Source organism: Pongo pygmaeus, chromosome 13 (assembly GCF_028885625.2).
Source record: "Pongo pygmaeus isolate AG05252 chromosome 13, NHGRI_mPonPyg2-v2.0_pri, whole genome shotgun sequence".
Lineage (NCBI taxonomy): Eukaryota > Metazoa > Chordata > Mammalia > Primates > Hominidae > Pongo > Pongo pygmaeus.
In genome coordinates this window covers 52069387-52087162 of record NC_072386.2, presented here as the reverse complement: position 1 = coordinate 52087162, position 17776 = coordinate 52069387, and the positions used below count along the sequence as shown (strand labels likewise).

General features: G+C 38.5%; 1 protein-coding gene across 8 annotated transcripts in view; it reads left to right on the top strand.

The window, feature by feature from the left end:
* RIC1 (RIC1 homolog, RAB6A GEF complex partner 1) overlaps positions 1-17776 on the top strand; it is a 181886-nt gene that overhangs the window by 20036 nt on the left and 144074 nt on the right. For all 8 annotated transcript variants that reach the window (XR_008504533.2, XR_010123300.1, XR_010123301.1 and 5 more), the window contains exon 2: positions 12322-12429. Coding sequence is in view for 4 of the 8 variants with exons in the window: in XM_054500832.2 (XP_054356807.1) it covers positions 12322-12429 (108 nt within the window). In the remaining 4 variants the exon portion in view is untranslated. The remainder of the gene's footprint in view (positions 1-12321; positions 12430-17776) is intronic.

Genomic DNA, 17776 nt, shown 5'->3' with positions numbered 1-17776 from the left:
GGCCATCCATATGTCTTTTGAAAAAATGTTTATGTCTTTTGCCCACTTTTTAATGGGAATGTTTTGTTTTAACTGTTGAGTTGTTTGAGTTCCTTGTATATTCTGGTTTTTAGTTTCTTGTCAGATGAATAGTTTGCAACTATTGTCTACCATTCAAAAGGAAGGTTATTTCTTTACTCTGTTGGATTGTTTCCTTTGCTATGCAGAAATTTTTTAGTTTAATATAGTCCCATTTGTTATTTTTGTTTTTTTTTAGTATCTGGAATGTTTCCCCTATGTTTTCTTCTAGTAGTTTTATACTTTTGGTTCTTTCGTTCAGGTCTTAAATCCGTTTTGAGTTGATTTTTGTATATGGGGAGAGGCAGTCATCTAGTTTCATCCTTTTGCAAATGGATGTTGAGTTTTTCCAGCACCATTTGTTGAAGAAGGTGTTCATTCCCTAATGTATGTTCTTCGTGACTTTGTTGAAAATCCATTGGCTGTAATTTCTAAGTTGTCTATTTTGTTGAGAATATTGGTCTATGTGTCTGTTTTTATATCAATACCATATTGTTTGTCTCATATAATATAGCCTTGATATGTTTTGAAGTCAAGTAGTGAGATGCCTCCAGCTTTATTCTTTTTGATCAGGATTGCTTTGGCTTTTCAGGCTCTCTTGGTTCCATGAGAATATTAGAATTGTTTTTTCTATTTCTTTGAAAAATGAAGTTGATATTTTGATAGGTATTGCATTGAATCTGTAGATCACTTTGACTAGCTTGATCATTGTAATGTAATTCCTTAGATCCATGAGTATAGACTGTCCATTTGTTTCCTCTTCAGTTTTTTCATCACTGTTTTGTGGTTTTCCTTATAGAGGTCTTCTACCTTCTTGGTTAAATTTATTCTAGTTTATTTTTTGTAGCTGCTATAAATAGGATTGCCGTCTTGATTTCTTTTTCAGCTAGTTCATTATTGATGTATAGAAATGGTACTCATTTTTGTATGTTGATTTTGTATCCTTCAGCTTTACTGAGTTTGTTTATAAGATCTAAGAGGTTTTTTTGTTTTGTTTTTTGTTTTTTGTTTTTTTTAAGACAGAGTGTTACTCTGTTGCCCAGGCTGGAGTGCAGTGGCGTCATCTCGGCTCACTGCAACCTCTGCCTCCTGGGTTCAAGCGGTTCTCCTGCCTCAGCCTTCCAAGTAGCTGGGACTACAGCCACCTGGCACCATGCCCAGCTAATTTTTGTATTTTTAGCAGAGACAGGGTTTCACCACGTTGGCCAGGCTGGTCTCAAACTCCTGACCTCGTGATACATCTGCTTAGCCTCCCAAAGTGCTGGGATTACAGGCGTGAGCCACCATGCCCGGCAGATCTATGAGTTTTTTGGTGGAGTTGTTAGCTTTTACTAAACATAAGATCATGTCATCTGCAAAGAGGGACAATTTGACTGAATTTTTCCATCTAGGATGCCTTTTATTTCCTTTTCTTACCTGATTGCTCTGGCTAGGACTTCCAATACTGTATTGAATAGGACTGGTGAAAGTGGCATCCTTGTCTTTTTCAGTTCTTAGTGGAAAGGCTTTCAGCTTTTTCACATTCAGTGTGATGTTAGCTGTGGATTTGTCATATATGGCCTGTATCCCATTGAGGTATGTTCCTTCTATACCTGATTTGTTGAATTTTTATCATGAAATGATGTTGAATTTTATTAAATGCTTTTTCTGTATTTATTGATTATATGTTTTTGTCCTTGACTCTGTTGATGTGATGTGTCTCATTTATTGATTTGTATATGTTGAACTATGTATTAGTGCATTTTTACACTGCTGTAAAGAATATTTGAGACTGGTTAATTTATAAAGGAAAGACATTTAATTCACAGTTCTGCATGGGTGGGGAGGCCTCAGGAAACTTAAAATTATGGTGGAAGGCAATAATTTAAAAAGGGGAAGCAAGGACCTTCTTCACATGGCAGCGGCAGAGAGAGGGAGCAGGGGAAACTGCCACTTATAAAACCATCAGATCGCATGAGAACTCACTATCATGAGAATAATGTGGGGGGGAACCATCCCTATGATCCAAATACCTCCCTCCCTCAACACGTGGGGATTATAGATTCTTCCCTCTACCTGTGTGGATTACAATTTGAGACAAGATTTAGGTGGGGGACACAGAGCCAAACCATATCAAACCATCCTTGCATCCCTGGGATAAATCTTATAGTATATTATCTTTTTGATGTGTGGTTGGATTTGCTTTTCTAGTATTTTGTTGAGGATTTTTGCATTTACCTGCATCAGGGATATTGTCCTGTGGCTTTCTTTTTATGTTGCATTCTTGTCTGGCTTTGGTATAAGAATAGTGCAGGTGTTGTAGAATGAGGTGGGGAAAATTCCCTCCTCTTCAATTTTATGGAAAAGTGTGAGGAGAATTTGTGTTGTAAGTTTGGTAGAATTTGGCAGTAAAGTCGTCTGGTCCTGGGCTTCTCTTTTTTGGGAGACTTTTTATTACTGATTCAATCTCATTACTTGTTTTTGGTCTGTTTGGGTTTTCTGTCTTCATGATTTAATCTTGGTAGGTTGTTGTATATTCAGGAATTTGCCCTTTTTCTCTAGTTTTCTAGTTTTTTAGTGAATAGTTTATAATAATCTCTGATCTTTTGTATTTCTGTGGTATCAGTTGCAATGTCTTTTTCATTTCCGATTTTGTTTTTTGGATCTTCTCTTTTTTTTTTCTTGTTTAGCAGTTTATCAATTTTTAAAATCTTTTCAAGACACCAACTTTTCATTTTGTTGATCTTTTGTATTAGTATCCTTCATTTTGTTCTGCTGTGTATAAATGTACATGTATGTATATGCATACTTTTTTTTATACAGCAGAAATATATATATATTTTAATAGTAAAGGAGGACACATCCCGGGGCTGCACTGCTGCTCCGGCCTGACCCTCTGATCTTTATTATTTCCTCCTTTCTGCTAATTTTGGATTTGGTTTGTTCTTTCTTTTCTAGTTCCTTGAGGTCCATTGTTAGGTTGTTTATTTGAAATCTTCCCACTTTTTTGATGCAGATGTTTATTGCTATAAACATCTCTCTTAACCCTGCTTTTGCTGTGTCTCATAGGTTTTGGCATGTTGTGTTTCCATTTTCATTTGTTTCAATAATTTTTAAAAATTTCCTTCTTAATTTATTCATTGGCCCAATGGACATTCAGGAGTATTCTATGTAATTCCCATTTATTTAGACAGTTTTCTAAGTTCCTCTTGGTATTAATTTCTAGTTTGAGGATTCTACTGTGGTCTAAGAAGACACTTGATATAGTTTTGAGTTTAATTTTTTTTTTCTTTTTTAAGATAGGGTCTATCTCTGTTGCCAGGCTGGAGTGAAATGGCACAATCATAGCTCCTTGCAGCCTTTACCTCCCTGGCTCAAATGATCCTCCCACTTCAGCCTCCCAGAGTTTTAAAATTTTTTCAGACTTGTTTTGTGGCTGAGCATATGGTCTGCACTGGAGAATGTTTCATGTGCTGACAAGAATGTGTTTCCGTAGCTGTTAGATAAAATTTTTCTGTAAATGTCTGTTAGGTTCATTTCATCTAAAATGCAGTTTAAATCCAGTGTTTGTTAATTTTCTGTCTCGATGGTCTAATGCTGATAGTGGGGTGTTGACGTTCCCAACTATTATTTTATTTTATTATTATTAGAGACAGGTCTCACTCTGTCACCCAGGCTAGAATGCAGTGCTGTGATATCGGCTCACTGCAACCTCTACCTCCTGGGTTGAAGCGATTCTCTTGCCTCAGCCACCTAAGTAGCTGGGATTACAGGTGTGTGCCACCACACCCAGCTAAGTTTTGTATTTTTAATAGAGACACAGTTTCACCATGTTGGCCAGGCTGATCTTGAACTCCTGGCCTCAGGTGATCTGCCTACCTCAGCCTCTCAAAATGCTGGGATTACAGGCATAAGCCACCATGCCTTGCCCCAACTTTTATTGTATTGGAGTCTACTTCTCCTTTTAGGTCTAATAATATCTTTATATATTTGGGTACTCTGATGTTGGTGCATATATATTTAGAATTGTTATATCCTCCTGCTGAATCGATCTCTTTATCATTTCATAATGATTTTCTTTGTCTCTTTTTACTGCTTTTGACTTAAAAGTCTGTTTTATCTGATGTAGGTATTGCCACTTCTCACTTTTTGTTCTGTTTGCATGAAATTCCTTTTTCCATCTCTACTTTCAGTCTGTGTCTTTCAAGGTAAGTTTTTGTAGGTAGCATGTAGTTGGGTCATGTTTTTAAATCCATTCATCCAATCTGTATCTTTTAAGTGGAAAAGGTGATTATTGATATTATTGTATATATATGTATATATATTTTTTTTAATATAGATAGATATGTGAGGTCATACTCCTGTCCTTTTCTTAATTGTTTTCTGGTTGTTTTGTATATTCTTTGCTGTTTTCTTTCTCTTACTAGCATTGCAGGTTGGTGGTTTTCTGTAGTGGTAACATTTGAATCCCTTTTCTTCTCATTTATGTGTTTGCTGTACCAGAGAGTTTTATACTTTTGTGTTTTCACGATGGTAGACATAGTCCTTTTGCTTCCAAGTGTAGGACATCCTTAAGCATTTTTTGTAGGGCCGATGTAATTGTGGTGAATTATCTCAGTTTTTGCTCATCTGGGAAAGACTCTCCTTCCTTTGTGAAGAATAACTTTGCTGGGTGTAGTGTTCTTGACAGGCAAGTTTCTTTTGTTTTGGTTTGGTTTGGTTTTTTTTCTCAGCTCCTCGAATATATCATCTCATTCTCTCCTGTCCTGTGAGGTTTTTGCTGAGAAATTCACTGTTAGTCGATGGAGGTTATCTTTAAGGGACTACGTTCTTTTCTTTTGCGGTTTTTAGAATTCTCTCCTTTGAGCAGTTTGATTATAATGTGCCGTGAAGACCTTTGGAGTTGTATCTCTTTGAGGATATGTGAGCTTCCTGTTTCTGTATGGTTAAATCTCTTGCTACATGTGGGAAATTTTCAGCTATTATTTTGTTAAATAGTTCTTTTTCTGCTCCTTTGATCTTCTTTTTGCCTTCTGTAACACCAAAAATTCAAATAGATCACTTTATGGTGTACCCATATGTCATGTAGGCTTTGTTCATTCTTATTTATTCTTGTTTTGTTTTCTGAGTTATTTCAAAAATCTGAAATTCATTCTTCTGCTTGATATCATCCATTGCTGAAGCACTCGAATGTATTTTCTATTCCACTTAGTGAATTCTTTGGTTCGAGGATTTCTGTTTGGTTCCTTTTTTATGATATCTCTTTGGTGAATTTTTCATTCATATCTTGAATTGTTTTTCTTTGTATTTTTGTGTTCTCTATCTCACTGAGTGTCTTTAGTATTATTTTGAATCCTGTTTCTGGCATTTCATAAATTTCTTTTTTATTAGTATCTGTTGGTGGAGAATTATTGTGTTCCTTTGGAGATGTCATAATTTCTTTTTTTTTTTTTCACATTACTTGTATACTTACAAGTTGATGTCTGTACCTCTGGTGTAACAGTTGCTTCTTCCAGTTTTTTAGATTGGCTTTCAGAGAGGTAGACTTTTTCCTGAAGATCTATCCATGGTGTTGGTTGGTTAGAGCTGATTCTAAGTGTGTGCAGTAGTGTATTTTTCATATGACCTTTTTAGCCATATATAGCATTAGTGGTGTCTGTGATTTCCTCAGTGGCTTAGGGTGCAGTTGTTAGCGGAGGCTGAGGTGAAGTTCTCCTGGGCAGTGGGATGCTAGGTAGGCCAGTCCTTGGGCACCAGTGGTGGCAGCAGCAGGCTGTGTGCCTGTCCTTCGGCCCCAGGGTACACAGGCATGGTGTTAGCAGGTTTAATTGGGTTGATTCTTAGGCCTCCATATGGCTTGCTTAGGTGCTGGTGGTTGCAGTGGATGACCAGGTGAGTGGGTAGGTCCTTGGATCCCTGGGCAGTGTGTGTGGTATGGGCTATGGCAGTAGTTGTGATGGTAGCATCAGGCTGTGTGGGCTGACTCTCAGGCTTCTCTGTAGGAGTGCGTATGTGTGAGTGGCAGACAGGGTGGGGCAATCTCTATGCTCCAATCTCTATGCTTGGGCCCTTGGGGGTGTGTGGTGCCAGGCCAGGTGGGCCTGTCTTCAGGCCCCCTGGTAGAGTGCTCACGTAGCAACAGTGGATAGAGAGAGCCTTTCCTCAGGGCATGTGCATGTCTACTGTGGCCCTGCTACTGGAGGGGATAGGGTTGATGTCGGTGTCAGTAGCCTCACACCAGAGGCTTGGGTGGGGCAGGTATGGTGTGCTTTGCTCCAAGCAGTGTCAGGAACATTGATACTGGCATGCTGGGAGATTCTGTCCTCAGGACATGTTCAAGTGTGCTGCAGTCTTGCTGTTTGTGGAGATGGGGTTACTGTCAGTGGCAGCAACCCCAGGCTGGCAGGGTTTAGGCTCTCAGAAGTGTACTCTTTGGCTCTTTTTGTCCTTGTGATAGCCTCCCCAGTATACCCTCCCCAGTGCATTGCACTTGCCCATTCTCCACGGTGTAGGATTCTATATATGCTTTAATACCAGGGACTCTGCCACTCTGCTGGGTCCAAGTGGCATTGCATCACTGTAGGCCCCCAGGTGGATGCAGGGAATGTTAGTAGGGCTTTACTAATGTGGAAATGCAGGGACTCTTGTGCTCAAGGGTAGGATGCAGCCTGATAAGAGCTGGACTGAAAATGACACCATGCTGTAGCTGTTTAGGTCTCATGCAGGTGTTATAGGACCCAGTGTGAGCTCTCTCTCTGGAGCAGTGTCATCACGTGGTCTCTAAGAAGTTCTCTATGCTAGTCTCTGGACCCCCTCTCTGTAAGCTAGGGTTGCAGGAGTCCGTGGTGGGAATGTGGGCTGCTAGGTATCTCTCATTTACCTTTCCCCCACACTGGAGATCTGCTCCGTGCTCCAGGTTGATAAAGGCCAAGCAAACAACCTTGCTTCCCTCTCCTTCCTTGCTTTAGGTGTTTCCTGTCACTTCTCTGCTAAATTCCAGTGTTGTGTCTTAGATGTTCTGTTGAAAGTGTGACTACTCCCTGTTTGGGTTTTTTTTTTTGTGAAGGAGGCAAGGGCTGATGTCTCTAGTCAGCCATCTTGAAGCCCCTCCTCTATTTTTGCTGTTGTTGCCTGTGCTTTTCAGGTCTTATCCAAAAAATTCCTTGCTCAGACCAATATAATGAATCATTTCCTTTATGTTTTCTTCCAGTAGTTTCATAGTTTTGGGTCTTACCTTTAAGTCTTTAATCTTTTTTTTTTTTTTATTGAGACAGTCTCACCCTGTCCTTCATTCTTGAGTGCAGTGGTGTGATCTCAGCTCACTTCAACCTCCACCTCCAGGGTTCAAGTGATTCTCCTGCCTCAGCCTCCTAAGTAGCTGAGATTACAAGTGCGTGCCACCATGCCCAGCTAAGTTTTGTATTATTTTTTTTATTAAAGATGGGGTTTTGCCATGTTGGCCAGGTTGGTCTTGAACTCCTGATCTCAAGTGATCTGCCCACCTCAGCCTCCCAAAGTGCTGGGATTACAGGCATGAGCCACCGCACCCAGCCTCTTTAATCTATTTTGAAATGAGTTTTGTGTATAGTAAGATAAGGGTCTAATTTCATTCTTTTGCGTGTGGCTATCCAGGTTTCCCAGCACCATTTATTAGATTAGCCTTTCTCCAATGTGTGCTCTTGGCACCTGTTTTTTGAAAATCAGTTGGCTGTAAAAGCATGGATTTATTTCTGGGCTATTTTGTTCCATTGTTTTATTTGCTTTTATTGCCAGTACCATGGTGTTTTGGTTAATATAGCTTTGTAGTATATTTTGAAGTCAGGTAGTGTAATTCCACTAACTCTGTTATTTTGCTCAAGATTGCTTTGGCTATTTGAGGTCCTCTGTGGTTCAGTATGAATTTTAGGCTTGTGTTTTCCACTGCCGAGAGGCATATCATTGGTATTTTGGTAGGGATTACATTGGATCTGTAGATCACTTTGGGTCATATGGACAATTTAACAGTATTAATTTTTCCAATCTATAAACATGGGATATCTTTCCATGTATTTGTGTTTTCTTCATTTCATTACTGTTTTATAGTTTTCATTGTAGGGATCTTTTACTTCTTTAATTAAATTTTTTGTTCTTTGGTTTTTTTTTTATAGCTATTAATAAGTGGGATTGTTTTGTTGATTTCTTTTTTCAGCTAATTCACTGTTAGTGTATAGAGACATTACTGGTTTTTGTATATTGATGTTGTATTCTACAACTTTACTGAATTATTTTGTTCTACCACTTTTTTGGTGGCGTCTTTAGGGTTTCTGTATGTAAGATTGTGTTACCTGCAAACAGGGCTAATTTGACTTCTCCTTTCCAATTAATTTGGATACTTTTTATTCTTTTTTTTTTTCTTGCCTAATTGCTCTGGCTAGGATTTCCAGTACTGCATTGAATAAAAGTGGTGAAAGATAGTATCCTTGTCTTATTCCAGATTAGAGGAAAAGATTTCAACTTTTCCTTATTCAGTAGTGTTAGCTATGGGTTTGTCATATATGGCTTTTATTGTGTTGAGTTACATTCTTTCTATTCTTAATTTGTTAAGAGTTGTTGTCAAGAATAGATGTTGCGTTTTGTCAAATGCTTTTTCTGCCTCTACTGAAAAGATCATGGGGTTTTTGCCTTTTATTCTTTTAATGTGATATATCACATTTATTGATTTGTCTGTGTTGAACCATCCTTGCATTCCTGGGATCAGTCCTACTTGATCATGGTGAATTGTTGAATTTGGTTTGCTAGTATTTTGTTGAGGACTTTTGCATCTGTGTTCATCAGGTATTTATTTTTGTGAATGTTGACGTCTAGTTGTATTCAAACAATTCGTTGCAAAGACTGTCTTTTCTCTGTTGTACTTCCTTTCCTCCTCTCTTAAAGATCAGTTGGCATATATTTGTGTGTGTCTATTTCTGGGCTCTCTATTCTGTTCCATTGATTGATTTGTTTATTATTTTGTTAATACCACATTTTCTTCACTACTTTAGCTTTATAGTAAGTCTTAAAGTCAGGTAGTGCCAGTCTTCCAACATTGTCTTCTCCAGTATTAAGTTGCTAGTCTTGGTCTTTTGCCTCTCTATATCAACTTTAGAGTGAGTCTGTTGATATCCAGAAAATAAATTGCTGGGAATTTGATTGAGATTGTATTAAATCTGTATATCAAGTTGGGAAGAACTGACATATTGACAGTATTGAGTCTTTGTATTCATTAACATGGTATATGTCTCCATTTATTTTTTTCTTTCATTCTTTCTTTTTTTTTTTTTTTTTTTTTTTTGGAGACAGTTTCACTCTGTCACCCAGGCTGGAGTGCAATGGTGCAGTCTTGGCTCACTGCAGCCTCCATCTCCTGTGTTCAAGTGATTCTCCTGCCTCAGCCTCCCACGTAGCTGTGACTACAGATGCACACCACTACGCCCGGCTAATTTTTGTATTTTTAGTAGAGATGGGGTTTCACTATGTTGGCCAGGTTGGTCTCAAACTTTTGACCTGGTGATCTGCCTACCTCAGCCTCTCAAAGTGCTGGGATTACAGGCGTGCGCAACCGCACCCAGCCTGTCTCCATTTATTTAGCTCTTCTTTGGTATCTTTCATTAGTGTTTTGTAACTTTTTTCTATAGATAAACGTATTCTGTTACATAGTTTTTAAAAAATGCTTTTTACATTTTTTATGTTTTTGAGACAGCATCTTACTCTGTCACTTAGGCTGGAGTGCAGTGACGTGATCTCAGCTCACTGCAACCTCTGCCTCCCAGGCTCAAGCAATCTCCCACTTCAGCCTCCTGAGTAGCTGGGACTACAGGTGTGTGCCACCATGCCCAGCTAATTTTTGTATTGTTTTGTTTGTAGAGACAAGGTTTCACCATGTTGCCCAGGCTGCACCATGTTGCCCAGGCTGCAAGTGTGTGTTTTTTGTTTTTGTTTGTTTGGTTTCTTTTTTTTGGAGATAGAGTCTCACTCTTGCTACCCAGGCTGGAGTGCAATGGTGTGGTCTTGACTCACTGCAACCTCTGCCTCCCGGGGTCAAGCGATTCTCCTGCCACATTCTCCCAAGTAGCTGGGATTATAGGTGCCTGCCACCATGTCCAGCTAATTTTTGTAATTTTTTAGTAGAGACGGGGTTTCACCATGTTGGCGGGCTGGTCTCGAACTCCTGACCTCAGGCGATTTGTCTGTCTTGGCCTCCCAAAGTGTTGGGATTACAGGCATGAGCCACTGTGCCCGGCCTTGTTTTTGTTTTTGAGATGGAGTTTCTGTTGCCTAGGGTGGAGCGCAGTAGCGCAGTCTCAGCTTACTGCAACCTGTACCTCCCAGGTTCAAGCAGTTCTTCTGCCTCAGCCTCCTGAGTAGCTGGGACTAATTTTTGTATTTTTAGTAGAGATGTAACCACACCTGACTAATTTTTGTATTTTTAGTAGAGATGGGTTTCACCATGTTGGCCAGGCTGGTCTTGAACTTCTGACTTTAAGTGATCTGCCCGCCTTGGCCTTTCAAAGTGTAGGGATTACAGGCATGAGCTACTGCGCCTGGCCTGCAAATGTGTTTGTAATGACAAATTCCACTTTTTTATTGCTGGTATATAGAAAATTTATTGACTTTTGTATATTAATCTTGGATCCTGTAACCTTGCTATATAGTTACTTTCTCTAGGAGGATTTTTGGGTCAATTCTGTCAAATTTTCTACATAGATGATCACGTTATCTCTGAGTAAAGACAGTTTTATTTATTCCTTCCCAATCTCTTTACCTTTTATTCCTTTTTGTGGTCTTATTGAATTAGCTGGGACTTCCACTATTCTGTTGAAAAGCTGCTGTGAGTGGAGACATCCTTCCCTTGTTCCTGATCTTAGCAGGAAAGCTTTGAGCTGTAGGTTTCTCATAGATGTTCTTTATCACGTTGAAAAAATTTCTTTCTATTCCTGAGAGTTTTTTTTTAAATCATGAATGAGTGTTGTTCTGTAGTTTGCTCAGTGTTTTTTGTTTATTTGTTTCATTTTATGGAGATGGAGTCTCCCTCTTTTGCCCAGGCTGGAGTGCAGTCTCGCAGTCTCAGCTCACTGCAGCCTCCACCTCCCAGGTTCAAGTGATTCTCCTGCCTCAGCCTCCCGAATAGCTGGGATTATAGGTGCCTGCCACCACACCCGGCTAATTTTTGTATTTTTAGTAGAGACGGGGTTTCGCCATATTGGCCAGGCTGGTCACAAACTCCTGACCTCAGGTGATCCCCCAGCCTCAGCCTCCCAAAGTGCTGGGATTACAGGCATGAGCCATGGTGCCCGGCCTTGCTCACCGTTTTTATCTTGTTGTTAGATTTGTTAAGTGCTTTTTTTGCATTTATTGAAATAATAGTGATTTTTTTGTAGCCTGTTGATGTGATGGATTATATTAATTGAGTTTTGAATGCTGAACCAGGCTTGCATACCTGGGGTATATCGTATTTGGTTATGATGTTTAATTTTTTTTAATACCTTGTTGGATTTGATTTGCTAATATTTTGTTGAGAGGTTTTATATCTATGTTGATCTGTAGTGGTTTCTTTTTTTTTTTTTTTTGAGACAGAGTGTTGCTTTGTCACCCAGGCTGGAGTGCAGTGTTGTTGTGATCTCGGCTCACTGCAAGCTCCGCCTCCCAGGTTCACGCCATTCTCCTGCCTCAGCCTCCCAAGTAGCTGGGACTACAGGTGCCTGCCACCACGCCCAGCTAATTTTTTTGTATTTTTAGTAGAAACAGGGTTTCGTTGTGTTAGCCAGGATGGTCTCCATCTCCTGACCTCGTGATCTGCCCACCGTGGCCTCCCAAAGTGCTGGGATTACAGGCGTGAGCCACTGCGCCTGGCCTGTAGTTTTCTTTTCATGTAATATCCTTTTCTGATTTTGGTATTAAGGGAGTGCTGGACTCAAAATTAGGAAGTACTCCTGCTTCTGTCTTGTGGAAGGCTTTGTAAAGAATTGGTGTAATTTCTCCCTTAAATGTTTGGTAGACTTCACCTATGAACACATTTAGTCCTGGTTCTTTCTGTTTTGGATGATTATTAATTATTAATTCAGTTTCCTTAATAATACAGGCGTAGGTTTAGGTCTTTGTTTTGGTTGATATGCTTGGAATGTTGAAAGCCGATAGTTTAATATCAATGTTGTCTTTTATTTTACTCTAAAAATACTTTGAATACTCTATATGTTATCTTAAATTTTATTTCTGTATTTTTATGATATTGATAAAAATACAACTTTTTTTTTTTTTTTAATCACACAGCCTAGTGTGTTAATTGTAACCTACAAGGAGCCTGCAAAATCATCTACTCAGTTTGGATCCTACAAGCAAGCTGAATGGAGGCCAGATAGTACCATGATAGCTGTATCAGTAAGTAGATTTTACTGCTAAATAGTGTTTTCTTATGAAATCATTACATCGCATTTAAATTTGATTCTCTTAGATGACTTTCAGTCTTTTACACTCATAAGTATTTATTCTGATAGGAATTGCTTTACTGATTATTCTGTGTGGATTACTCCTACTATAGCTTCTCTTTTGACTCTGCTACTTCCTTAACAAAGCACCTATATCCCTAAACATAGCACCTGTATCCTTTTCTGTTTGTTGTTCTCACTTTACTGTTTTGCCCTTGAAGTCTAACTGCTTTACTAATTATTCTGTGTGTGTTACTCCTACTATAGCTTCTGTTTTGACTCTGCTGCTTCCTTCCATCCCTAAACATAGCACCTATATCCTTTTCTGTTTGTTGTTCTCACTTTACTGTTTTGTCCTTGAAGTCTTATCTAGTTTTTTAAAACATATTCACATGGTATTCTTGAATTTATATTTAAAGTCCTCCCTTCCATTCCAAAAGATATTCCAGAAAATAATAAGCTTTATGTGCATATGTCGTACTAAAATTTTCATATCTATTTGGATCTGTTTCTCCTTTTTTTCTTCTGTTCTATTAAACATGCCTAGATATGTTTAATTTTACCTTTTCAGTTCATGTTTTATCACTAAGGCTGTCATTATGACTTAATATGCATTAGCAGTAATATATGTGGTTAATTAACATTATTGAGCACCTCCTATCTGATGAGTACAATTGTAATCAGTTTACATGGATCATCCCATTTAATCTTTAGATAAGTGCTTTGAAGTAGATATTATTATCCTTCATAATGGATGTGTAAATTGAGGATCTGAAAAATTGTCTTATCCAAGGTTACATGGGTAGTGTATATTAGAGAGATAAGGTATAAACTTAGCTACTCAGCTTCCATTTACTGTATCCTTATAACTAACTTATCTCTTTGCATTTGTCCCTTTCTAGTCCATACTATATATAACACGGACTAGGTTAATAATCTGAAATGTTCCATATGATCAAAAATACTGAGTAGTTCTATGCTTCCTATAGCAGGAGTTTGCAGATGACTGACCATGTACCAAATACGCCCTGGTGCCTGTTTGTACACAGACCATGATGTAAGAATAGTTTTTACATATTTAAATAATCAAGTCAAAGAAGAATATTTGCTACAGTTGAAAATTATGTGATACTTAAATTTCAGTGTCCATAACTAAAATTTTACTGGGGCACGAAAATCCTCACTGATTTACGTATTGTCTGTAACTTCTTTCAAGCTACAATAGCAGACTGAGTTGAAGTTCTTAAAGCAAGTGTATGTGGTGCTCTCATTGCTTTGCTCTTCTGTTCAATGCACTGTGTAGTAACACAGTTATAACTTCATAACATTTCAAGTGTACACATATTGCCATTCTGTGACATTCTATATTATTTTTATTCTAGTACATACTCATGTCAAAGGAACCAAAGAAGAGAAAAAGACTTCGTTTTGTTTTTAAAGCACACTGTAGTGTGGTTTATTTTATTATTGAATTAGATGGCAAAATGTTGTATTTATTATTCAATGGCACTATAGCTATGCCAAAAGAATATAAGCTGACATCACTAGACTAAGCACTTACCGGAATGTACTGAAGGTTAAGTTAGAAGAATTAAAAAATTTAGCACAGAACAGCTCACCACAAAATTCCTTCACAAAAATCAAATATGAAAATGAAAGTGCAGTAAAAGTAAGTTTGCTTGGTTTTTGATAAATTGACAGATGTTTTAATACTGCTCAGTTGTAAATTTCAGTGGTCCATGTGAAGTATGAATGGACTAAGAATTACTGTGAATGACCTGCGGAACAATTCCAGATGAAAAAAATTCTCAAAGGAGTTGAGAAAATACTAATTCAGTACAACCCAAAGTAGAATCTAAGAAGTTGTATTAATTGATAGTAGTAAAAATCCACATGGAGCAGCAAAAGACTTAGTTGGACAGATTTACAAAGTTTGTGAAAATATAAGGCTTTTAAAACCTATGGTTAGTGTAAGTTTTTTTCAGAGATGGAAGCAGGAATATCTTGAATTGCCCTGCTCCACAGCTGTTATGGCTTGGGTAGTGATAAAAGTTTATTGGAAACTTTTTTTTTACCGAGACTGACTTTTTTTTTCCTTTACTTGAAGGACCACCCTCTACCACTTAACAGACACTAAATAACTTTGGAAAATAGCTTTTGCTGTATTAGAAAACGTTTTCAAATATGAAGTATGTAAAATCTCATTAAGGACCAGCATTAATAGATGAAAATTTGCACTCAATTTTGATGATAGGGAAAAGTACTTTAAACCCCAATTTACCAAAAATGTTATTTCCACAAAAAGAATCTAATTTTCATTAGTGGATGTGTATTACCAAAAAAAGTTGTACTTTATGTTAAATGTTACAGTACAATATGTTAAAGAACTATTCTTTTCCCATTGAATGGTCTTGGTACTCTTGTTGAAAATCAATTGGCCATTGGTATTTGGGGTTGTTTCTGGATGCTCCATTCTGTTTCATTGTTCTATGTGTCTGTCCTTATTCCAGTACCACAGTTTTTAAATTACTGTGGCTTTGTAGTAACTTTTGAAATCAGGAAGTGGAATCCTCCAATTTTATTGTTGTATTTCAGGATATAAGTCATGTCAACCCATTGTCAACCCATTGTAAGTTGAAAATACCATAAGTCAAAAATTTAACAGCCCCAAACATCCATCATAATGTCGTAAGTTGAACCATCATAAGTTCAGTATCATCTATAGTTTTGACTGTTCTGAGCCAGTCCCTAAGATGCTATATGACTTTTTGAACTGGTTTTCTATTTCCGTAAAAAATACCATTGGGAATTTGGTAGAGACTGCGTTGAATCTGTAGTTCTCTTTGGGAAGCATTAATTAAAAAAAAAAAAGAAAAGAATGTCTACTATTGGCCCTAATCTCTTCTGGCTTTTAGGGTTTTCACTGAGAGGTCTATTGTTAGTCTGATGGGCCTCCCCTTCGTAGGTGACCTGGTCTTTCTGTCTGACTGCCCTTAACATTTTTCTTTCATTTTGACCTTGCAGAATCTGATGATTATGTGTCTTGGGGTTGATCTTCTCAGGGAATATCTTACTGAGGTTCTCTGCATTTCCTGAATTTGAATGTTGGCCTGTCTTCCTAGGTTGGGGAAGTTCTCCTGGATGATATCCTGAAATATGTTTTCCAACTTGGTTCCATTCTCCCCATCTCTTTCAGGTACCCCAATCAGTCTTAGGTTCAGTTTATTTACATAATCCCACATTTCTCGGAGGTTTTGTTCATTTTCATTCTTTTTTCTCTATTCTTTTCCGCCTATCTTATTTCAGCAAGATAGTCTTCAAGCTCTGAGATTCTTTTCTGCACTTGGTCTATTCTGCTATTAATACTTGAGATTGCATTGTGAAGTTCTTGTAGTGTGTTTCTGAGCTCTAACAGATCGGTTATGTTCCTCTCTAAACTGGCTCCTCCTAGTATTGTCAGTGGTGTATTAAAGTCTCCCACTATTATTGCGTGGGAGTCTAAGTCTCTTTCAAGGTCCCTAAGAACTTGCTTTGTGAATCTGGGTGTTCCTATATTGGGAGCGTATATATTTAGGACATTTAGCTCTTCTTGTTGAATTGAACCCTTTATCATTATGTAATGCCCTTTGTCTTTTTTGATCTTGTAGTGTGTTTCTCAGCTCTAACAGGTCAGTTAAATTCCTCTCCAAACTGGCTCCTCATCTCTCACATTGTCAGTGGTGTGTTAAAGTCTCCCACTATTATTGTGTGGAAGTCTAAGTCTCTTTGAAGGTCTCTGAGAACTTGGCACCTCCTGTATTGTTTTGTCATGTTTCTTAGCTTCTTTGCATTGGGTTACAACTTGCTCCTTTAGCTCAGCGAGGTTCGTTGTTACCCACCTTCCAAAGCCTACTTCTGTCATTCAGCTTTCTCAGCCTCAGCCCAGTTGTGAGCCCTTGCTGGAGAGGTGTTGTGGTCATTTGGAGGAGAATAGGCACTCTGGTTTTTTGAGTTCTTAGCGTTTTTGCATTGATTAATTTCTCATCTTTGTGGGCTTATCTACCTTTGATCTTTGAGGTTGCTGACCTTTGAATGGGGTTTTTTGTAGGGTCTTTTTTGTTGATGTTGTTGTTTTCTGTTTGTTTTTCTTTTAACAGGCCACTCTTCCATAAAACTGCTGCCATTTGTGGGGGTCTACTCCAGACCCTTGTTGCCTCGATTTTTCCTGTACCTGGAGGTGTCACCAGGGAGGGCTGCAAAACAGCAAAGATGGCAGCCTCCTTCTTCCTTGGAAGCTCCTTCACAGGGGGGTACTGACCTGTTGCTGGCTCAGATGTGCCTGGAGGAGGTGGCTGGAGACCTCTGTTGGGAGATGTCACCCAGTCAGGAGGAACGGGATCAGGGACCCACTTAAAGAAGCAGTCTGGCTGCAGCAGGTGTGCTGTGTTGGGGATTCCTTCAGCCCCCAATTGGTATGGGCTCTCCAGGACCCACAGCCTGGACTGATTGAGAAGCCTGAACGCCAGTGTGGCAGCCTACCTCACCACTCGGGTACACTCTGTCCTGGGGGGAAATTAGAGCTCTGTCCAGTTGGGGGTGGCTCAAGACCCCAGCTGGGAAGACCCACTACCCCATGAGGAGGAGTGGATTGAAGTCTCACGTAAAGAAGCAGTCTGGCCACAATCTGGCAATGTGGCTGTGCTATACTGCAGGAAACCTTTCTCATCCATACTGTATGGATATATGTGATTTTTGTGTATTGATTTTAATCCTACAACTTTGCTAACTTTATTAGCTCTAATAATTTTTGTGTGCATTATTTATACATCTCTGTGGTCTGATTTGGATGCCTTTATCTCGTTTTCTTGTTTAATTGCTCTTGGCGGAACTTTCAATACTATGTTGAATTAAGTGGTAAAAGTGGGTATCCTTATCTTGTTCTTGTTCTAGTGGGAAGGCTTTCAGTCTGTCACCATTGAGTATAATGTTGGCTTTAGGTTTTTCATATATGGTCTTTATTATGTTGAGGTTATTTACTTCTGTTCTTAGTTTCTGGCATGCTTTTATTGTTAGAGGGTGTTAAATTTTGTCAAATGCTCTCTTTGCGTCAATTGAGAAACGTGGATTTTTTCTTCATCCTGTTAATGTAGTGTATTTCATTGATTGATTTTCCTATATTGAATCATCCTTGCATTCGGTGAATGAATCCCACTTTGTCACGACCTATGAAGTATTTGCTGAGGACTTTTGCATCTATATTCATACAATATATTGATTTATAGTTCTCAAGTCAGTTTTGGTAGATTGTATGTTTTTATAAC